Genomic DNA, 23,028 nt, shown 5'->3' with positions numbered 1-23,028 from the left:
TAATATATATGTATGTATATATCTATATGTACATATATGCATACATATAAGTATGTATGTTTTCTCTACAGTTTTACTGACGTAAAGTGCGTATAGCACCCAATTTACAACTAACAATAAAATACACAGTGCTCTTGTACGTTTCATATAGCCAATTGATTCTCACAGAAATCTTTCACTGGTTTTTGTCAAACTCTTGTATTCCTAGCCAACCAACGCAACTGACAAGTACAGTTCCGACCAGAATGTTGGCTGATTTTTCCACTTACATTAACGAGTAAGATGAAAGTGAATTAACCTAGTTGTATGTTGGAACTTTACACGTTCATCAGTGACTTCGGCAACTTCTTTGCTAAATCAGATAATAGCTTTCAAATACTGAAAGCTACTGAGACTCCTCAGATTTTCTGTGTGCCTACAATATGACAGCAACAGCCACACGCAATTTACATCAACATTTTTTCTATCCCTTTATTTTTTTTTATGTGTATTTTTGAGAGAGAGAGAGACAGAAGACAGAGTGTGAGCAGGGGAGGGGCAGAGAGACAGGGAGACACAGGATCCGAAGCAGGCTCCAGGCTCTGAGCTGTCAGCGCACAGCCCGACGAGGGGCTTGAACTCGCGAGCCGTGAGATCATGACCTGAGCCAAAGTCAGACGCTTAACCAACTGAGGTATCCAGGCACCCCTTTATCCCTTTAGGCAGCCGACAAAACGATAAATCGAGGCTTAATTGATTTCCATGGTGTAAATAACTCCGAACATGGCTGGTTTCAAGATAGTGACCAACATGAAGTGACCAACACACCCCGAGAAGATAGGACGAGGTAGTGCAGCATCACACAGTGTTTGAAGATAGGACGAGGTAGTGCAGCATCACACAGTGTTTCTACCCTGTAGATACAATCGACGTAAATAACCTCAAGGGTATAGAGAGTAGTAAAATATAGTAAAACAATTAAGAAGTGGTGAGTTTGGGTCATTACCTTTGCTTTTGTATAATTTGTTGAAGTGTAAGTTTCCGTAGTTAAATTTTTACTATTGGCTATGTTTAACAATGGCTCGTAAAACGCCTGAAAGTCCGAATCGTTTTCACGGGTCTCTTTTGTGCTGGCTCCAGCATGCCACTGTGCTGCACTTCCTCATCTGCCCACTGTTCCCAAAGAAATAAGCCTCTTTGCCTTGTTAACAGCCCGGTGTTTCCAAAAAGTTCTCATTTTCTCCCATGAAACAAGGTAGGGAAGATTGGTGTGAATTACTCGTCTTCGTCCCGAGCTCCTCTGGCCCGGGGAGAGCCTGACTTCAGGGAATTCACACAGATAAAGTTTTTGTGAGGGGCTTCGCCATCTGGGGGGAGGATTGAAGGCTGTGGGTTTCTGGAGAAACTGCCTTGCTGTTCCGGCCAGCTCACCACTCTCTTGCCATAACCGTAGTGCATTTTCCTCATGTATGCAGAGAAACTGAGTGAAAAATGGAATAGACCACTATTACTGCTAGTTTGTAGTGCGTAGGAAAGGGCAGAAAAAAGCTCTGCTTATCCCCAATCCTCCCTTGCGTCTTCTTTTTTTCCTTTCCTGTTGTTACCCATCACATTCCTTGATGTCATGCCTGCCATTGTGAGCCGACAGGCCCTCCCTGGCCTGGTGGACAGCTTGTAAGTCAGGAGGGGAGGGGGAGCTGTGGAGGTTGGGGGGAGCAGTGGTCACACCAACACCTTGGAATTGGGCTGGGTCTGAGTGGAGCCCCAGAGATGTTCTCCAGCCCATTCTTCCCAAGAACCGATGAGTAAAATTAGGGGCCTCCCACCTGAGGTCAGGGAACCAGGCCCTGGAGTGGATCTGGGGGTGGAAGACGGCCTTCTTTGTCAACTGATTCATTCTCCAGAATTCAACTTGTTCTCCGACTCGGTGGTATTTGAAAGCAACTTTATCCAGGTACCTGTGTGCAGCTCAGAACCCACTTTCTTTCGCTTTCCAGAACTTGTTCCTAAGGGTTGGTCCAAAAGTGCTGGTCCAAAAAGGCCTCTGAAAGCCCTGGGGAGGAGAAGGAGGCTGCTATGGCTAGGGACAACCAGAGGGTCTGGATCCCAAGTTCAGCTCAGTTTGTGCCTACAGCATGATGGGGCTCCTTGAAGGTCATATGCTTTCAGGAAATAGAATTACAAACTGCAAAAGGGGACCTCAGGGCTCACCCTCCAGGCAGGGTCCATGGGCCACTAGGGAAGGAATGGTTGGTTAGAGGGAATGAAGGTTGTTTTTAGAATCCCTGCTCTGAAATCCAACCTCCTCTCCGTGGGATGGTTTAGAAATAGCCTTGTTTGACAGCCAAGCCCCTAGAATCGGCCTTGCCCAGATTCTACATCCCCTAAAAGGCGGTGCTATGGCCATTGGAAGTTAGCATTTTTGGCCTGGGAAGCATGAGGCCACTGGGAGTATGGGATAATCATATGACATCTTGGGGCACCTGACTGGCTCAGTGGGTAGAGCATATGACTCTTTGTCTTGGGGTCATGAGTTCAAGCCTCATGTTGGGGGTAGAGTTTACCTTAAAAAAAAAAAAAGTGCGTGTGACATCTTACTGAGGGCCTGCCCACCTACCTCCCTCTAGAAGTCTAGCTGGGATCTGCATACCTGTGCTCCTGTGCAAGTGCCGCATGACCAGCTTCTCACGGTCTGTGTGCTGTGTGCTGTGTGCGGGGCAGGAGATGCAAAGAGAGATCAGACGGTATCCCTGGCCAAGGAGCTCATGAATTTGTCAATTTAAAGGGCATGTTATAACATGGTCACTGATGGGGCGCCTGGGTGGTGCAGTCGGTTAAGCGTCCGACTTCAGCCAGGTCACGATCTCGCGGTCCGTGAGTTCGAGCCCCGCGTCGGGCTCTGGGCTGATGGCTCAGAGCCTGGAGCCTGTTTCCGATTCTGTGTCTCCCTCTCTCTCTGCCCCTCCCCCGTTCATGCTCTGTTTCTCTCTGTCCCAAAAATAAATAAAAAACGTTGAAAAAAAAATTAAAAAAAAAAAATAACATGGTCACTGCTAAGAAAGCTCTGGCAGGTGGTTTGGACCAGCTCATCCCTAAAGCACGAGCAGAGAGAAGGGTGCTAGTGTCCAGGGAGTTCAGCACACTTTTTGGAGTTTGGCAGTTGAAGAAGGCTCCCCAGAGGAGGAGGTGAAGCCCTTCTTGGAGGTATCCCTAAGACTTTGGTAAGTGGAGGAGCAGAGGGAGGACACTGCAGGCCAAGGGACTTCAGTTACCTGGGTGAAAGTGGGAGGCTAGAACCCATAGGGAGGGTCTGTGCTCAGGAATCCATGTGATGGGGTCACAAAGCAGTGAGGAGTCACAGGAGAGAGTGGAGACAATTTGAGCTCAATTAGAAGACGCGTTCACAGAGCAGCAAGCTACTCCCTGATGGAGCCCCCCAGATTTCAAAGAGCTGGTTCGCCGCTCCGAGTGCTCCCCGGTTCCTGCACTGCTCCCAGGGGGCTGCAGAGTGGGGCAATCAGCTGGCAGCCCGCGGGCGTGCTCCTTCCTAACACAGTCTCAGCGGAGGAAGAGCAGGGACGTGGCAGATCCAGACTCGGGATAGCGAATTCCAGTCATTTCTATCTGGGTGTGAGGTTTTGGCAGGAGGTTTATTCTCTTACTCTGTTCTCTTTGACCTGCTATTAAAACTGTGTAGATTCTCTGGGTGGACACTTAGTGATTCATGCAGCAGGAAACTCGGACTCTTCCGGGGAGGGCAAAGCCTGTCTGCTGGAGCTGCCCCATGGCAGAGTGAAAAGTTGACCTGAAAGGAATCACCCCACACAATTAGGTGGCTCCCTTTCTCCCCCCTCCTCAGTATCACCTCTCTGCCATCACCTGGAAGAAACATCACTCACAAACCTTTACTTAGCACTTACTCTCAATGTGTGCCGCCCCTGTGTTTCGTAGTGCATGTGAATGTCATTCCGCACTGTGGGCTCCAAGAAATGTTTGTTTTTGTTTTTTCCTTCAAAACGAAAATGGACTTTTCTTAGGAGCACCATCTAGTCAGGTGTATGGGAACTGAAATTTCAGTTATTCCTGGGGCTTTCCCCTTGTCCCCGGCTCCACCATGGTTGTGAAATGGTGTCAATGGTCCTACAAAGTCTAGAACATTGGGAGAAGGCTCTCTGGTCGGTCACTCCTCAAATGTTCCTTACCTTACCTTGGTCCTTGTGGTTCCTTGGAGGCTTCTCTGCCCGCCCTGGACAGTGAGGCAGGTGTGTCTTAGCTGAAATACTGTGCCCAGTGCAAAGCATCCAGTCTCCCTGGGCTGCCTCTGATGCTGCAAGAGAACAGGTTCTCACGAGATCTAGCAACAAGCCGGGCCCTCCCTCATCTTGTGGGAAGCTCCCCAGTCGTCCCTCAAGCTGGGCCGCCTGGGTCTGCCCCATTCACTAGCTCTTTCCTCACTCTCCTCCCCTTCTGGAACCTTCTTTACACAATCTCCCTTCCAGATCATTGGAAACCTGTGCTGGCTGCTTCTACCCGAGGATGGGGGAATAAAATGTCAATGCCTCTCAGCTTTTTCTTACTAATGCATCCCTTTAACGTTGGATAATGCAGAGGATGCAAAGGAGGGCAACACAGTTTCCTGTCGCCAATGAGCTGGTCTATTTGGAGAGACCCACAAAAAGGATGGATGCTGGTCATTGCCCAGGCCAGTGTGCCGCACACTTGCTCCGAGCATGTCCCCAAGTTAAAGTGCTGCTTTCCAGCACCTGTATTCTCCCACCCTTGCCTTCCTCTTTCTCCCTGACCCATGTACCTGGGCTGATTTCCAGGTCACTAAGCCCGGGAGCTGGATGGATGTCTATGAAGGTTCTACCACTGTGATCCTCGGGGTGACCTCCTCAGTGGCCTCCTTGCCACTCCCCAACATCCTCCTGATGGCCAACGTCACCTGGCCCCAGGGTCAGTTTTCCACCTGGAGCTCACCTGATTGTGCTCCAGTGGTCACCCTCAGCAGGTAAAGAAAGGCCGCAGAAGGGGTGGGATGACCGCATTGTTTTGCAGCTGGATTTTAGATAAAAAGAAAGGACAGTATATAAGCTATGTGTATACACGATGTATAGTGTATAAAGTGTAGAATTCATTCATTAAAAAAGATGTCTTTCGTATCTGGATATACCAGACACTGTGCTTGTTGAAGTTATAGAGCCCTGGTCTCTGTCTCAGCCTAGTCTTTGAGGATCTTGGCTTCCTTTTATTTACTTTTATATTGTCACTATAGACTTAGGGGGTTTCCCCCGCAAAAAGGCGAGGGGTATGAAAGTCAGATGGGATTATGGAGTGTTACAATTGAAAAAAAAAAATACTGGATGTACAGGACACATCCACCCTTCTTACTGTCTCAGCAAGGTTAACTAGGATACAGGGAGGAGATCTGGATGGAAATAGGGTCAGAACACCTGAGTTCCAGTTCCTACTTAATGTGGTCTAAACTTGGGCACATCAGTTAGCTGTTCTGAGCCTCAGTTTCACCATCTGTACAATGGAATGAAAAATACCTTTCTTTCCTCACAGGGTGTGAGGATTGAATGAGAGGTTAGACATCGTCTATCAGCCATTGTTATTGATGTGGGCAGGTTCTTTAGTGATGAAGGCCCTGAAAGTCAGAGAAGAGTTAGTTTTAGTAATCATTCCCACTCCCAGACCGTGAGCTTTCTCCCATGGGCATCCCCCAAGCAGAGGCGGGAGCCTAGTGAGATGGGGCCAGGCTCTAGGTAGGCACGCATGATTGATTGAATGCATGGGCCCCTCTGCTGTGGGGATTTCCCGATTGTGTCCAGGATTCTCCCCCTGAAGTTTGTGGAGCTACAAATCTGTGACCGGCTCCAACGCATCCTGAGGGTTAGGACAGTGACTGAAAAGATCTACTACCTGAGGCTCCACGAACACCACCCAGAGGCCGTATTTCAATTCTGGATCCGCTTGGTGAAAATTCTGCAGAAAGGTCTGTCCATCACCACCAAAGACCCAAGAATCCAATTCACGCACTGCCTGGTGCCCAAAATGTCCAACAGCTCCACCGAAATAACGGTAAGTGGGGCCTCCCGCCAAGACCTGCAGCGAGACGGGGGATGGGAAGCCCAGCTCCTTAGAGGATTGGTGGGCATTAAAGTCTGGTGTTGCAGGGGCAGACTTCGTTTTCAAAGGGCCAAGGATACACACGCATCAAACTGGGGTCTACAAACATAAAAAGCAAACGAATTTCTTTTTCTTAAAAAAAAGAGCTATAAAGTGGTTATCTCACTTAAAAATTGTTTTCTGTTGGGTTTTTTGTTTTTAAGTTTTAAAAAAGGAATAATGCTCACTGAAGAAAATTAGAAAATCACAGAAAAATCACCCCTACTTCTCTCCAACCCCAAGCAATCACTTGGAACATTCTGGCATACTTCCTTCCAGTCTTCCATTTTATGTATTTTTTTTTTCCTTTTTTTTGTTTGATCTCTATTAGGTTTTGGCATTAGAGTTATGCTGTCTTCTTAATATCAACTGAAGAATTTTGCATATGCTTTCACATTGTTGAATATATTGAAACTTTGAAAACATTTATTCTTTAACGTTAGAGGCTAGATTGAATTTGCCAGCTTCTTTTTTTTTTTTAATGTTTGCTTGTTTATATATTTATTCTTTCTCCAATTTTTTATTTAAATTCCAGTTAGTTAACATACAGTGTAGTATTAGTTTCAGGAGTAGAATTTAGTGATTCATCACTTACCTACAATACCCAGTGCTCATCACAAGTGCCCTCCTTAATGCCCATCACCCATTTAACCCTCTCTCTCTGCCCCTCGCCCGTTCATGCTCTGTCTCTCTCTGTCCCAAAATAAATAAACGTTGAAAAAAAAAATTAAAAAAATTTTAAAAAGAAACAAAACAAATAAAAATCAGGGGGTGGTGGCAAACCAGGAAACAGGCTCCAGGCTCTGAGCCATCAGCCCAGAGCCCGATGCGGGGCTCGAACTCACGGACCGCGAGATCGTGACCTGGCTGAAGTCGGACGCTTAACCGACTGCGCCACCCAGGCGCCCCTTATTTGTTTTGTTTCTTAACAGTTTTCCATCTTTTTTTTTCCCCTAGATCACTTTTTTAAAAAATTTACATCCAAGTTAGTTAAGATATAGTGCAACAATAATTTATCCATTTAGCGCATCCCCCCTCCCATATCCCCTCCAGTAACCCTCTGTTTGTTCTCCATATTTAAGAGTCTCTTATGTTTTGTCCCCCTCCCTGTTTTTATATTATTTTTGCTTCCCTTCCCTTATGTTCGTCTGTTTTGTATCTTAAAGTCCTCATATGAGTGAAGTCATATGATTTTTGTCTTTCTCTGACTGACTAGCTTCGCTTAGCATAATACCCTCTAGTTCCATCCACGTAGTTGCAAATGGCAAGATTTCATTCTTTTTGATTGCCGAGTAATACTCCATTGTATATATATACCACATCTTCTTTATCCATTCATCCATCAGTGGACATTTGGGCTGTTTCTGTACTTTGGCTACTGTTGATAGTGCTGCTATAAACATGGGGGCGCATGTGCCCCTTCGAAACAGCACACCTGTATCCCTTGGATAAATACCTAGTAGTGCAATTGTTGGGTCGTAAGGTGGTTCTATTTTTAATTTTTTGAGGAAGCTCCATACTGTTTTCCAGAGTGGCTGCACCAGCTTGCATTCCCACCAACAATGCAAAAGAGATCCTCTTTCTCCACATCCTTGCCAACATCTGTCGTTGCCTGACTTGTTAATGTTAGCCATTCTGACAGGTGTGAGGTGGTATCTCATTGTGGTTTTGATTTGTATTTTCCTGATGATGAGTGATGTTGAGCATTTTTTCATGTGTCAGTTGGCCATCCAGATGTCTTCTTTGGAGAAGTGTCTATTCATGTCTTTTGCCCATTTCTTCACTGGATTATTTGTTTTTTGGGTGTTGAGTTTGATAAGTTCTTTATAGATTTTGGATACCAACCCTTCACTGATGTGTTGTTTGCAAATATCTTCTCCCATTCCGTCCGTTGCCTTTTAGTTTTGCTGATTGTTTCCTTCGCTGTGCAGAAGCTTTTTATTTTGATGAGGTCCCAATCGTTCATTTTCACTTTTGTTTCCCTTGCCTCTGGAGACGTGTTGAGTAAGAAGTTGCTGCGGCTGAGATCAAAGAGGTTTTTGCCTGCTTTCTCCTCCAGGATTTTGATGGCTTCCTATCTTACGCTTAGGTCTTTCATCCATTTTGAGTTTATTTTTGTGTATGGTGTGAGAAAGTGGTCCACGTTCATTTTTCTGCACGTCGCTGTCCAGTTTTCCCAGCACCACTTGCTGAAAGACTATCTTTATTCCATTGGATATTCTTTCCTGCTTTGTCAAAGATGAATTGGCCATACGTTTGTGGTCCATTTCTGGGTTCTCTCTTCTGTTCCATTGATCTGAGTGTCTGTTTTTGTGCCAGTACCGTACTGTCATGGTGATTATGGTTTTGTGATACGGTTTTGGGGTCCGGACAGTCTTCCATCTTAAATTAATTTTTCATTTATATATTTGAGGATATTCAATACATAATAAATGTCTGAATGTTGCTTTTTTTCAGTTGAGGTTATATCAGAAGCATTTTCCCGTTTCTTTTTAAAGCTCTTCATACACATCATTTTGATAATTTCATGCCGTTCCAGTAGTTGTGTGAATGAATTAAAATTTACTTCGCCATTCTCCTGTTACCAGACATTTAGAGTTGTTTCTAACTTTTCATTATGGTAAATGATGCTAGAACAAGCATTTGTGTGAACTGACCACATTTCTGCTTGTTTTCTCAGAATAGATTATTAGAAGCAGAATTCAAAGGGTATGAGCATTTTTAAGGCTCTTGATACATATTGCCAGATTATATCCAGAAAGCTCATGCCAAAGTCTACTCTCTCCAGTAATATGAGTGTCTGTCACTGTGTCCTTATCACAATAGAGAAGCATAAATTTTTTTTTAATTTTTTTTTCAACGTTTATTTATTTTTGGGACAGAGAGAGACAAAGCATGAACGGGGGAGGGGCAGAGAGAGAGGGAGACACAGAATCGGAAACAGGCTCCAGGCTCTGAGCCATCAGCCCAGAGCCCGACGCGAGGCTCGAACTCACGGACCGCGAGATCGTGACCTGGCTGAAGTCGGACGCTTAACCGACTGCGCCACCCAGGCGCCCCGAAGCATAAATTTTAATAAATTTTCTAGTATGATAGGTGAAAAAGTAACAGCCATTTGATTTTCAATGAGTTTGAACATCATTATACAGTCTTTTTGTGCGCTTTGGCGATTTCTCTATTGGCATTTTGTGTTTTTTTTTCTAAACTGGTTTGTAAAATAAAGCTTTTTATGTATCAAGAAGTTTAACCCTTGAATCACAAGTGTCTGTAAACCTTTCCCCCAAGGATTCACTTTTTCCTCTCAGTTTATTTGAGGCTCCCCACCCCCCACCCCTTTTGACACAGAGAAGGCTTTTCCAGGACCTGCTTAGGGTAGAAGCACAGAAAGAAAGAGATCGATAGGCTGGATTGCCTAACACCTTCAGATTTCAGAACCTAAAACCCTTTCTTCCTCTTGTCTCAGTTGAAGGCCTTTCCGTATTATTATCACTGCCTTCCAAAGTCAGCTTCCCAGCCCTGCTGCTCTCGTTCTTAATGTTCAGGCACAGTAGCCATTGGCAGCCCAGCAGAGAGAGGACGTTATCCTGCCAGGGCCCAGTTGGGCTCTGATGATTCTGGGGCTTGATGCTTAAGGAACAGGTTTCCGGGTCGAGGCTGGAAGACTCAAGGCTGAGCCCCTTCAAGGTTCTGGCCCAAGGAGGCTGAGAACTCCAGGCAGACCTGGTCATCTGACTGTAACTTTCTCCACCCAGCCTGAAAGCAGCCTCCTGCCATCCGCCCAGCCCAGCGAAAGCTTCATGCTGTTGACAGCCGAGCAGACCAGTGACAGTTTCTCGAATATCACAGGGAGGTCCCAGCTCACAGCGGACAGGTGGGTCCTCCGTGCAGGCAGCTCCGGCATCCCTTCCCGCAGCACTGAGCCGTGGGTGGGGACGGTGGCACCCTCGGCCAAACTACCTCAGTTCCTTCTTTTCATTCTAGACCATTATGCATATGATTTCTCCCCTCAGTTTTATTATAAGCCTGTCAAAAACAGGGTCTGTGGCTGTTGGGTCTGAATATTCCCTAGGCAAACTGCAGTGCTTTCATAGACGGTGCTCAATAAAAAGAACGAGGGGTAAGTTATCAGAGGAGGGTGAGCTGATCAGGCCGATTCATGGAGCTCCATATCGACTACCTCCAAACCCGGTTCACCAGGGTCCCCCGGGTAAGACAGTTCTGAGTTCTCTTCACCTCACTTATCTGTTCTGTAAAATGGACAGAATAGACAGTAACCCAAAGCAGACATGGCTCCAAAGCCATTTACTAATTCACTAATTTTATGAGACTCTCTGTGCAACGAGCGATGGAAAACAAAAGCAAGATCACCCAATCGACACATTGAACAAGTATAGCTTGCAGGATACCATCAAAATGTAAATTTATGGGGCGCCTGGGTGGCGCAGTCGGTTAAGCGTCCGACTTCAGCCAGGTCACGATCTCGCGGTCCATGAGTTCGAGCCCCGCGTCAGGCTCTGGGCTGATGGCTCAGAGCCTGGAGGCTGTTTCCGATTCTGTGTCTCCCTCTCTCTCTGCCCCTCCCCTGTTCATGCTTTGTCTCTCTCTGTCCCAAAAATAAATAAACGTTGAAAAAAAAATTAAAAAAAAAATGTAAATTTATTTTGGGGGCACCTGAGTGGCTCAGTCGGTTAAGCATTTGACTTTGGTTCGGGTCATGATCTCACGGTTCGTGGGTTCAAGCCCCGCGTCGGGCTCTGTGCTGACAGCTTGGAGCCTGGAGCCTGCTTTGGATTCTATGTCTCCCTCTCTCTCTGCCTTTCTCCCGCTTGTGCTCTGTCTCTGTCTCTCTCTCTCTCTCTCAAAAATAAACACTAAGAAAGTTTTTTTAATGTAAATTTATTTTTGTCTTCCCTTTATAATTTTTTCAGTGGGAGTTTTCTTCTTGCCCTTAGATAAAAGCTGATTCTCTGACAGGCCCCCTAAGCATATGGGCTCCTTCTTAGAATATAAAAGGTCCTCTGGTCCCTTTAAACTGAAAAAGAAGCATCAATTCTGAAATTAAAATGTGGCTGATAATTACCAAAACCCTGAACTGTTCACACCTTCCCTCAGTCTGGCCTCATGTTAAGATGGCCCTTCGCGGTGGGCACTGGGTTTTCACTCCTCTTCTCCTTCTGTTTCCTAACTTAAAATTTTTCTTAAATGTTTATTTATATTTTGAGAGAGAGAGAAAGAGAGCGGGGGAGGTGCAGAGAGAGACAGAGACCGAATCCGAAGCAGGCTCCAGGCTCTCAGCTGTCAGCACAGGGCCAACACGGGGCTCGAACTCATGAACTGTGAGATCATGACCTGAGCAGAAACTGTATGCCCAGCTGACTGAGCCACCCAGGCACCCCCTGTTTCCTAACTTTAAAGCTAATTTTTTCTCTTAGAAGCTTCCTTGGGTTCTTTAAAGTCCCACACCTGACACCCCGCTCATCCCCAACTGCAACTCTGGTGATGCTCTGACACCTTCCTTTCCTCCAGCCACCACCCCCCTGGGGCTCTGGCTGTAAGGACGTTCTCTTGGGCAGGGCTTACAATGGCTCCAGGCTGGCTCTCTCTGTCTCAGGTATAGTCCACGTCTGGCCCTCGAGAAACGTCCTCTCAGGCTTTGATGAGCCCCTGGACACAGGAATGACTCCTCTTCACTCCTCCACCCAAGAGACCTATTCTTCCATCTTTCCCGCCCTTCAGATTTCCTGCTCAGGACTTGTGTCCCTACCTACGGGGTCTCCGAGGACCCCTGCCTCCAGGGGGCCCCAGTTCAAAATCTCTGGATGATCCTAGGAAGCCCCCTCTCTTTCAGCTTCAGGGGGAAAAGGCAGCCGCTTTAGACAAGGGACTCTCCACACCCCTTCTCTCTCTCAGTGCTGTTTTAGCCTCCCTCTGGGGCAGGGTCCCCGTGGTGGTCATGCTAGGCTGCTCTCCCAGGTCATTGCGTGCCTTTATATGTGCTTTCCAGCCTTGTGGTTCTTGGGTTTTGTTTTGTTTTGTTTTGTTTTGTTTTACTTTCAAGATAGTTGTATTGAATTATAATGCAAAAGTTTCTCTTTTGGATACTCTTGTTATTTGAAGATTGGCTCATCTTTGCCTGTCTAATAGAGCTGTCATTTTCTGTTTTTCTTTCTTTTTTTCTTTTCAACGTTTTTTTAATTTATTTTTGGGACAGAGAGAGACAGAGCATGAACGGGGGAGGGGCAGAGAGAGAAGGAGACACAGAATCGGAAACAGGCTCCAGGCTCCGAGCCATCAGCCCAGAGCCCGACGCGGGGCTCGAACTCACGGACCGCGAGATCGTGACCTGAGCCGAAGTCGGACGCTTAACCGACTGCGCCACCCAGGCGCCCCTCTTTTTCTTTCTTTAAGCTCTCCTTCTATTCTTTTCTTCCTCTTAAGGCACTGTCTGCTTTGTTTGCTCCTGTATTCTTTCTGGTTTAGGCTTCATTTGGGGAAATAATGGTTTCTTTAAAAATGTTTGACTCTCTCCTCAGTTTCATCACCCCATTTACAAATCTTTTAAGTTCTGACTTGGGTGGCACCCTCATATAGTCTATCACTTTCTTCATTTCTTTTAGCTCATTTTGAAATGCTAGGTTGTACTTTTCATTTGTTTTGCAGGCATATCTTTTTAGTGTGCTTTCATTGTAAGTATTTGGTATGCTTCATATACTTTGTTTTTCTCATATAATTTTGTGTGGCGTTTGATTACTGTCCTTTTCCGACAGTTATTTTTAACGTGAAAATGATTTTCCTGAACCTTTGGGAATGACGGTCAGTCCAGGTTGCTTTCTGGTTTGGTCTCTAGAGCTCCCTCTTGTGTGGCTTTTGGGAAGTGTTGATGGCCTTGCACTTCTAGGGCTGTGATCCTCTCTCCTGTCTTTAGCTGATCTTTCTCTTTTCTTTGCTTTTATTCTTCCCGTCCTACTCAATTTGGACCCCGTTTCCAGTGGCTTTTCCTTAGTGTGAGGCTGTGTCTTGCAAGAGAGAGTGTTCCGATGGCTTCAAGAGACCATAAGGCATGTAGGGCTCCAGCCTCTTCCGACTTCACCGCAGCCAGAGCCCTTGCACTTACTTCCAGTTTCCTCCTCCTCAAACTGTCCCGGGCACTTTCCACTGAGAACCTGTGGGGGGAATAGGAGCTCCCCTGTCTTCAGATACATCAGATGCTCTGTTGCTGCTCTGTGCGTCCTCGTACACAGATATGGACAGATACGCAAGATAACCGTCTGGGTCTTGGAGCAGTCTGTAGCTGGAATTTTTTTTATCCTGAGCTTTCTCAAACAGGCCTTTACCCGTGGGACTCATGTTGGCCTAAACTGAAGTGGGTAAAACCTAAGCCCAGGGCCACCAAGACTGGCAAGTCCCTCGGGCACCCCCAGCTTCAGCCCACACTTTGCCAGTCTTTAATTTTTGACCCCTGGGATTGTTCTTTGCTTTTTGTGGGCTTAACAATACATTTTAAATTATGTGATTATATTTTATCTAGAATCTCTAGGTGTTTTATGGCAAAGATTTTGTAGACTATTTGGCCATTTTGCCAGGCTCTGGCTACATAACTAAACTTATTTTCACTTAAAAAATCATCGCATCTTATCTTTGAATAGTTGCAGTGTGAGTGATTTTTATTTTCCATTTGGTGCTTTTTTGTGGTTTCCCTCGTTTTCATTTTTTTTTTTTTAATTTTTAGAGAGAGAGAGCAGGGAAATGAGGCAGAGGGAGAGAGAGAGAGAGAGAGAGAGAGAGAGAGAGAGAGACTCTCAAGAAGGCTCCACACTCAGTGAGGAGCCTGGTGCGGGACTCAATTCCACGACCCTGGGATCACGACCTGAGCCAAAATCAAGAGCCAGATGCTCAACTGAACTGACTGAGCCACCCAGGTGCCCCAACATGGTTATTTTAAATGAAAAAACAAACAAAAAACAAACCGGGGGTTCCTGGGTGGCTCAGTTGGTTAAGAGTCTGACTTGGGCTCAGGTCATGAGTTCAAGCCACGCACCGGGCTCTCTGCTGTCAGCACAGAGCCCACTTTGGACCCTCTGTCTCCCTCTCTCTCTGCCCCTCCCCCCCCCAAAAAATAAACGTTGAAAAATAAAATAAAATTTAAAAAATAAAATAAAATAACCATGTATTTCACTTAGAATCAAAATTTTTAAAAATGTTAGCCACACTCTGTGTTTTTCTAGGCACATTCAGTGGCTGTAACTTTTTTCAAAGCTGTTACTGTTTTGGAGAACTGTCGTGAGGTTTTCTTTTCCTTATGCTGATAGCTGTCAGGTTATAGTGGGCATCAGGCAGATCCCACGGGGCTCAGGTCTTGCCTTTGAGTCTTAGTTAACAAATTAGGTTCTCACCACATAAAAGTGGTGCTTAAGATTTGGAGGGGTGTCTGTTCCACTCCAGCAGAGCAGACCTTAGCCAGAGCCTCCCTCCTGCTTGGTTTTCTTTGTTCAAGTCACTCTCCCTCTCTCTTTATGTTTATTTATTTATTTTGAGAGAGAGAGAGAGTGAGAGAGCGTGTGCATGCGAGTGGGGGAGGGGCAGAGAGAGGGAGAGAGAGAGAATCCCAAGCAGGCTCCACACTGTCTGCACACAGATCTCACGGGTTCAAAGCCATGAACCCGTGAGATCATGACCTGAGCTGAAGTCGGACGCTTAACCAACTGAGCCATCCAGGCGTCCCCAAGTCTCTCTTGATATATCATACCATTTATACGTGTCGTCCCTGGCCAGCATTCCCACATCCGCATCTACATTCAAGGCACTTGTACTGGAAAATATACAATTTAGAAACCGTTTTTTAAATTAAACTTTTAACAATGCTTTCTCTTTCTTTTATTGCTTTCGATGACTCCAAAATTCCTGGGCTCCCACAGTAACACCAATCTCGCCATCAAAATAGACAATTTGGACAGCTCTAAGACCCCCTTGCGGGTGGCATCTCCAGTCAGTTTGAAAATACCCATGAGAGCTGCCTTGAGCCACAGCCTCTGGGAACAAGAGAATCCAGATGAGCACTTCCTGCAGGCTCCTGTTGCCAGTTCCCTAGGAGAGAACTTTTTTGGACCCTGACACCTATCCAGAACGGGGCGATCTTCCCTAGCTTCCTTCAGTGCGCTTGCTACAATCTCCTATCGATGCTGTTTTCCCACTGTGGGCCAAAAGACCGTGGGAGAGGTATGAGGGTGCTTATAACACAGTGCTTTGTACTTCCACCAATAAACCTCCAAGTGAGTTCCTAGTTGTTACGGGCTGTGCTCTGCAGGGCTTCAGGCTGGGGATGGACCGATTAGGAACGGGAGCTCACCCCTTAGGAAAATAAATGGGAAAAATGTTCTGTCTGCTCAGCTGGAACCCCAAAGCAGCCAAGCAGAGCCAAGAAGTCCAGTCCAGAGGAACGGGCCTGAGGAAAAAGCCAACTTCCTCATTCAGGGGGGTAGGGGGAAACAGAGGCAGGGCTGCTGCAAACCCAAAGTGAGAGAAATCTTGACAATGATGCCGACCAACTATGACGATGACCACCAGTGACCAGGAGTCCTAACGGATTTGGCTTTTCCTAGCCCGGGCCTAATGAAAGCAAACTGGAAGACACAGTTATCTGTGTGTATGAGGGGTGGGGCAGGAGCTCTGGCCAGCCTCTGGACAAATGGCAAATACTCACGTGGACAACACTACCACAATATTCAGTAACTATTAATCAAGCCCCCTCTAGGTGCCAGGCACTGTGCTTGATGCTGGGCATATTAGAGAGGCCCAAACAGACAAGTTACCTGCCTCGAGGGACAGTGTGGGAGAGATACTGAGCCCTATTCCGGAGACACAGGAAGCCCACTGAGGCTGGCATGGTGTTTGAGTCACGGGTCTGCAAATCAAGGCTAGAGGACCCACCTTTCTAGAGTCCACACGATAGGAAATAGAGTGACAGAGTGAGAAAGAACGTGCCCCTCTTCCCCTTGTGCACGCTCAGGTGGGCTGAGCTATAAATCCTGGCTCAAGAGGATCATAAAAGACACGAGCTGGGAGTATGCCCAGTGTCTGTGGGTTTCTTTTCATCTGCAATAAAAATAAAAACCAAACAAATTTCCTTCCAGCCTGCTGTAATCAAGCTGAGCAGTGTTGGTGCTGGTGAGGGATGTCTAGCAGCAGAACTTAGAACAAGCTAATGTGAAGGGTGGCCATGCTCCCCAATGTATGCTTGTGGTCCTATATCATTATTGATATGTACCCATGCCACTCTCACAGTGTCCCTGTATGAATGGCCAGTCACTCAACTGACGCAGTGTATTTACAAACATTTAGGGGCTCTCCGCCCTCATTTCTATTGCCTTGGTTTAAAACTCCATCAACTCTCACCTGAACTATTGCGATGACCCCAGCTGGTCTCCCAAGCTGTCATCATTATGCCAATAATAGCTAACTTCGTTAGCAACTTACCATGTGCCCAACCCTATGGTGAAACTTTACAGAGATCACTTAATCCACGCAACTCATTGGGAGGTAGATACTCTTGTTACCACATTTTACAGATGATGAATATGAGCCTCAGAGAGGTTCAAGAACTTGCTTAAGGTCATAGAGGGAGTCAGTAGCAGGGCCAGGACCTGAACCCAGTCTAACTCCAAAGTCCAATGAGTTTCCGATTTCTCCCAGCCCACTTCCCTTCTTTACTTCGAAAGAGCGATCTTTCTGAAACACCATTCTGACCACAGCTTCACCCTTGATAAAAACTAAACTCGCTGTTATGAAATGGCCAGGCTTGGATCGATCTCCAGCCCCTCCGCTTCTCCAGAGGCTGCTTCCATTGAACCTCACGTTCCCACATGCTAAATTTCTTGTGGTCTCCAAAACGCACGGGGTGTTTAGACACTACGAGGGTGTTGTTTGTCCTTCACTCTACGCAAGGAACTTTCCTTGCATTTCTACCTATTGCTGTCGTGATCCTTGTCCCTACTGATGGGAGTTCCTCTACGCTAATATCGTACTCTGTGTCTGCCTGTTTATTGCCCTTCTCACACCTTTATCCTTGTTTACATGTTCATTTCCTTGGTGGGGCTAGGAACCCTTTGAGAATAGATGCCACTGTATATTATTAGAGTTCTTTGCAAATAAAAGAAGCTGACTCAAATTTAAACCAAAGGGAATTTATTGGAAGGATCTGGGTTAGCTCACAGACTCAAAGGGACCGTTAAAGAGCCAGTCTTGGAGTGCACTGACATCAGAACAGCTCTGGGCATTCAGGTAAGGGTGGCTAATTGAACATCTCATCAAACGCTGCAGCAGGCCGGGTCGTTTCCCCAAGGGAAATTGAGGGGTGTCACAAGAGAGCGGCTAGGGGAACGGATGTCTGGTGGCTGACAATAACAGATGTCCACCAAAATCTGACTCTTTGCTATCTGTTCAGGGAGGCACCCCGCCATGGGCCTCAAGCATCTCTGTACATCCTCGCTAAGTTATCCAGGGTTCACTGGCTTGTTTTGCTCACTTGCATGTTTCCGGATAGGGATGAAGAGTTTAGACAGATTGTGTTACACTTTGCGTGTTCCCTTGAGACAGTTTTTCTACCCAACACTGGGTCTGAAGGATTCCAGTCTGATCGGCGTAGCATTTTGGGGCCCCCGGCCGGGCGCGGCGGGGGGGGGGGGCGTGGGTGTTAACTCAGAGTCAGTAGCCCGAGGTTCCCAAAAGTTTCTGTGTTTTCCTTTTATGAGGGCACATTATCACTGTAAATGGCCTAAGGTCTCTTTGGAGATTCCTAGAAGGAACATTCATGGCAGGTGGTTTTCGGTGTTTGTAATAGGATCCCCGGTTAAGGATCCCGGCCTTCCCCTCATTCACAGATCCCGGGTGTGAGCACTGACTGAGGACTGAGGAGTGATAAGCAGGCGTGATTCTCTAACCCTATTCATCAGAGCCAGCTTTCATTTGATGATACAAATGACCTGAGCCATTGCCTATCAATTTGATTCCTAGAGACCCCAAACCAGTCCTGATATTTTAGTTGTCAACAACCAACTCTAGTTCAAGCATGAAATGAACATCTCAAAGGATATCCAGTGGCTGACAGAGTTTCTGGAAGGGCAAGAGAGAAATGGCTTGAGGGCTTACGTAGCCGGGACAAGGAACAGTGGCCCAACCACGGCTGCGGGACTGCTCCAAGGAGGACTCCGTGTCCCCACTGTGGCACGTATCCTTCAGCTCCCACCAGTGGCCCTGGCCTGGATGCGCTTGGGCTGAAAAGGAGGCTACGAAAGTCAGGCCTGGCTTCCGCCTCGAGGAAGTGAAACTCACAATGTGTAAATCCCCAGAAAGGAGGACAGGCAGCCAGATGGCATGAAAAATGTCCCGAAAGCATCCTTGATTAATGAACCACAGACACAGAATCTTGAAAGTTCAAACCATTCTCGGCTCTGATTATCATGCAGAACTACGCTTCTGGTCCTTGAGTGCTCCCTAGAACTCTCTTCTCGTCACTGAGATTACAGAGCCCATTTACGCGTTTAAAGAGAGCCTCTTAAACATTCTAGTGCTTTCTCAAAACCTTGAGGATGTGCAAGCGTTCAGAGCCTTCTCAAAGGATGGAGTCAGGCAAAGGGCGGCAGTAGGTACATGATTTCTTATCTCCCAAAGGCTTTGAATTCCTTTCTCTACATCGCATCAAGGAATTTCTGGCCTCTCACCATTCTTTAATGTGAACCAGGCCGAATTGAGTTTCGCTTCAGCCAACACAGCAAACTATAATATACGGCGCTGTGAGAAATAGCACAATTATGATGTCATCTCTGGTAACAGCATGCACTTCAGTGAAACAATCCTCTCTAAAAATTATGTTCTCCCTCCCTGATGGAGTGCCTTAAAATTGGTACTCATCAATATTTAGAGACTTTACAGATAGAAATTGCCCAATTCCTTCGATATGTTTTCCTAGGTAAATGCTTTCTTAATTTGACAATAAATTTCATATATTGAAAAAAAAATGCCTTCTCTCCCCTACACTGATTCCCATACATACCTACCCACACCTGCTGGGGCATCATAGAGTTGAATTCTGGTTACTGGCCTCGTAACACGGAAGGGAATCTTCAGCACCCTTCTCGCAAGGAAGGAACGGCTTCCTCTCACACGGGATGGGCAGTGGGGAGTTTTCAGAAGGACCCGAGGGTTTGGGTCTTTCAGGCCTTTTCCAATTGGAGTCTCACTCTTACACTGTGCCTCTGTCACACAAGAGACTGGCTTGAAGCTGTGACCTCGACAGCCTTCATAATTCAATAACCGAGAGAACCAAATGTGAGTTTTTCCCTTTAACTTCTGTTCTCTTTGAGTTATTCGGTGTCATCAGAAGCACCCATTCTACTCCAGTGTTCTGGAATTCTTCATACCCTTTATCTTGTCCTAAGGCAGCAACCGCCTGCCTCCAGCAGACACGTCTGTTGTCAAGTGGTCCTTGTTATCAACTACTGGTTATTTAATTAGCTGTGGACCACTGACGGCTAAGTTTTCACCCCAGAATGTTCATGGAATCTTGCTGCATTCATTCTATTCTATCTTGTTGGGGACCTATATGGCCTGCAGCCCATGCTGTAGTACCAATCCATACGAAACTAGTACCAACCAGAATTCTCCAGGTGCAGTCAACAGGGACAACTCTGAGGCAGGAGGAGCCTGGGTTTTGTGTCCTTGTGTCCATTTGAGAATGGCTCACAGAATCAAAGAGATCGCTGAAGAAACTGAAGAGACTGGAAGGAGCTGATCCAGGGCGCCACCAAGGATGTAGGACTTGGATTTAATCTCCAGTCTGTTTGGGACATTCAGTGGCATGAATAAGTCCCCACCATGCGCTCTTTGTGTTTATCCCCTAAACGTTCAGTGTCCCAGGAATCCTGACTCGGGCCTTATGCCTCTGTGTGCTAGATACTTCCCTTCTCCTTCCAAATCCAATCCTTTTTCCACCTTCTCCATGCCCCAGAACTCTGATTCCTGCCTGCTCTCCAAGCTGATCTGTATGGGCTACATCGAAGGGCCCATTGCCTCTGGTGTCCAGGTGGGTTTGCCCAGTAGGAAGTCCAGGTAGGAGGTCAAGACAATCACTCCGTCTCTTGTAGTCACATAAGTGGGCTGTGTCCCTGAACAGAAAGAAGCTGCTCTTCTTATGGTGGCCTCTTCTACTCAACGCTTTCCCAGTTTCAGGAACCAGCCCTTCTGCTAACCCATCAGGTCCATTGTAAGGACTTAGCTGAATTTTATATACTGAGCAGGGGGATCATCCCCTTTACTTCTGACGTTTCCTCCTGGTAAATTGCCATCCATAGACCCTCATAGCCATGGCCAGGCAGCCCTTGCTGGACTTCCATCCAGGCTATTGCTTCTCTTTTGGTTTCTGCTATCCCCCAAGCCTGGTTACTTTAACGTTCATTTGTGGTAGAGACCCGCCAATAGTCTTCCAAGAAATTCCCTTTGGCTAAGGTTGACCTGTCAGTTTCTGTGATTACAACCGTGAAGTCTAACTAATGTGGTGCTGTTCCCAGAAAAGTGGATGCTGTGTTGGCAAATACACCAACCATAGATACCTTATTCGCTTGTGTATCCTCCAGTGCCTGGTTCCTGCAGGACACCCAATTAAAGGTTGTTAAATAAACCCATTTCTGCCATAGCCAGCCCTGGCTGCCCCACGTTGTTCTCCCCCACCCTCCCAACCCGGACCCCAACAAGGGAAGAAATGACAGCCTTTGTTTAGTGGACTTATCTTTGACATCGATTTCCCAGATGAAAATGAAAATAACACCACATGAGGGATAGTAAAGTTGTTAATAACCAATAAACACGTAAGTTAAAAGAGAAAAGAAACAAAGCATTGTGATCCAGAGTCAATTAGAGCCCATCAGGATATGACATGTGCAAAAAACAATCCCCAAAACAATGTAAGGACGCATCCTAAAGTTTCTGAAATGGAATTCAGAGAAAAAAGAAAATGTCCTCAAGGAGCAATACCAAGAACAGACCCACTTAAAGTGTGCGATGGAATGAGATTATAAAGGCTCGCAAATGCCCTTATAAATCTTAAGAAAAATAACAAATGGCTGGCCAACTAAGACTCTAGTGTTGTGGATGAGATAGGAGGTAGAGGAAGCAGAGATTCTGGGGACACTGAAAATGTAGAAATGACTGGTCCTGACTTGCATCCTGAGCGGCCCGAGGGAACGACTGATGAACTCTCAGAACCACAGGCCTTTGATTTAGAAAACAAGACAAAACACAGGGGTCTTGTCTTCAGCAAGAATCCTATTAGGTCAAGTTCACCGGAATCCCCCTTACTACTGATATTTCCTCAATAATTTTCCATCCACCGGCTCTCACCCTGCCCTTTGGCTACACATTCCCACTTGCCCACGTAGCATTGGGAGTGGAGCCCAGAGCCTCTCCCACACTGCAAAATTCCTTTACAACCATCCCTCTGCCTATTGTAATAGCCTGGCCCCGCCCCACCCCCACAACGAAGTCTCCCTTACTATGCTGGAAAAACAAACAAAACAACAAAAACAAGAACCCATAAAAGCCCACAAGGGGGTCAATCTTGAGAAATCCAAGACTTTGGTTTCAAAATAGGGAAACAACAACTCAAAGTGGTAAAGCTTCAGAAAACAAGCATTTAAAAATGAACATTTAGAATGATTAAAGCTAAAGTCACTTACAGAAGCTATACCATGAATGAAAACAGCCAGAAATACAATAATCTAGAGATATTTTGAAAGGGGGGCCATTCTGATTTTTGCTCTGTCTCTGATTCCTGCCTGACTAGGATAAATAAATTTCCCCATTGGGGATGTGGATAATGTTTTTTTTTTTTTAATTAAAATATCACTAAAAATTTTAATTATGCCCAAACAAAACTCTGTTTTTGAATGTTAATAGTTGCAACAGAAAACATCCCATGTGTCCATGACATATAAAGAAATAGTCACAGATGGTTTATTCTAAAGTGGTTTTATGGGCCCCTAAAGTCTCCAGTCAGGCACACTGCCTTGCACAAAGAAGGAAAGGAATTTCTGTCACATCCACTCCCTCCCCCATTCAAGGGACAGATCTAGATGCAAGAAGAATGTGACCAGCAGTATGAGGTTACCACGCATGCACACTCAGGACATTCTATTTGTAAATGCTTTGCATTTTTAAAAGTGTCTCCACATCTACAACTTTTTTTTTTTTTTAATGTTTATTCATTTGGGGAAGAGAAAGTGGGGGGAGGGGCGGAGAGAGAGGGAAACAGAGGATCTAAAGGAGGCTCGCGCTGTCACCAGAACCATGAGATCATGACCTGAGCTGAAGGCCGAGGCGCCACCGACTGAGCCGTCCCTCCATATCTGCAATCTAATGTGATTCTCATAATTGTATGAGGCTATTTATTCCGAACCGTACTCCATAGATGAGAAAAGTAAGGCCCGGAATAGCTTGGCATGATCTTTGGGCAACCCATGACTCTCCAAGTCCGGAGGGCAGTAGGGCAATGGCCTCTGGGCCTCTGCTCACAGACGTCAGTCTCCATCGTGCCCAATCCGATCACCCGTCATCGCTGAGACCTTTGGTTGCAGGCTCAGCTAAGCCAAGGTGCCTGGCCAGCCCCAAGATGGGCACGCCTTCACAAGCACGTGTAAGCAGAGAGGATAACTGCCACCAGGTGGCGCCCCACCGCAGCTGGGACCCCGGTGGTTTGGAAGAGCGTCTGCAGCCCCTTGGCTGAGCAGGCGAATCCCAGGCCTGTTGTTAACTCCGCTATAACACCATTCCATCTCGACTGACTACTTGGGACACCACTTATAGTGGAGCTCTACTGTCCTCGAGTAACCA

The 23,028-nt window shown here is 46.4% G+C and overlaps 1 protein-coding gene across 4 annotated transcripts in view; it reads left to right on the top strand.

Moving 5' to 3' along the window:
* The window catches only part of GARIN1A (golgi associated RAB2 interactor 1A), a 28,450-nt gene extending 13,017 nt beyond the window's left edge, over nucleotides 1-15,433 (top strand). For 2 of the 4 annotated variants that reach the window (XM_040472043.1, XM_040472042.1), the window contains exons 2-5: nucleotides 4,806-4,990; nucleotides 5,814-6,063; nucleotides 9,903-10,021; nucleotides 15,066-15,433. In XM_040472043.1, the coding sequence (XP_040327977.1) occupies nucleotides 4,827-4,990; nucleotides 5,814-6,063; nucleotides 9,903-10,021; nucleotides 15,066-15,261 (729 nt within the window). In that variant the 5' untranslated portion in view covers nucleotides 4,806-4,826 and the 3' untranslated portion in view covers nucleotides 15,262-15,433. Of the gene's footprint in view, nucleotides 1-1,690; nucleotides 1,934-4,805; nucleotides 4,991-5,813; nucleotides 6,064-9,902; nucleotides 10,022-15,065 lie in introns of those variants that run through there. The other 2 variants (XM_040472041.1, XM_040472040.1) reach the window with 2 other exon arrangements.
* Nucleotides 15,434-23,028: the final 7,595 nt, after the last annotated feature.

Source organism: Herpailurus yagouaroundi, unplaced genomic scaffold (assembly GCF_014898765.1).
Source record: "Herpailurus yagouaroundi ecotype Mexico unplaced genomic scaffold, PumYag 100, whole genome shotgun sequence".
In the NCBI taxonomy this organism is placed as follows: Eukaryota; Metazoa; Chordata; class Mammalia; order Carnivora; family Felidae; genus Herpailurus; species Herpailurus yagouaroundi.
This window is presented reverse-complemented; position numbering and strand designations above follow the sequence as displayed.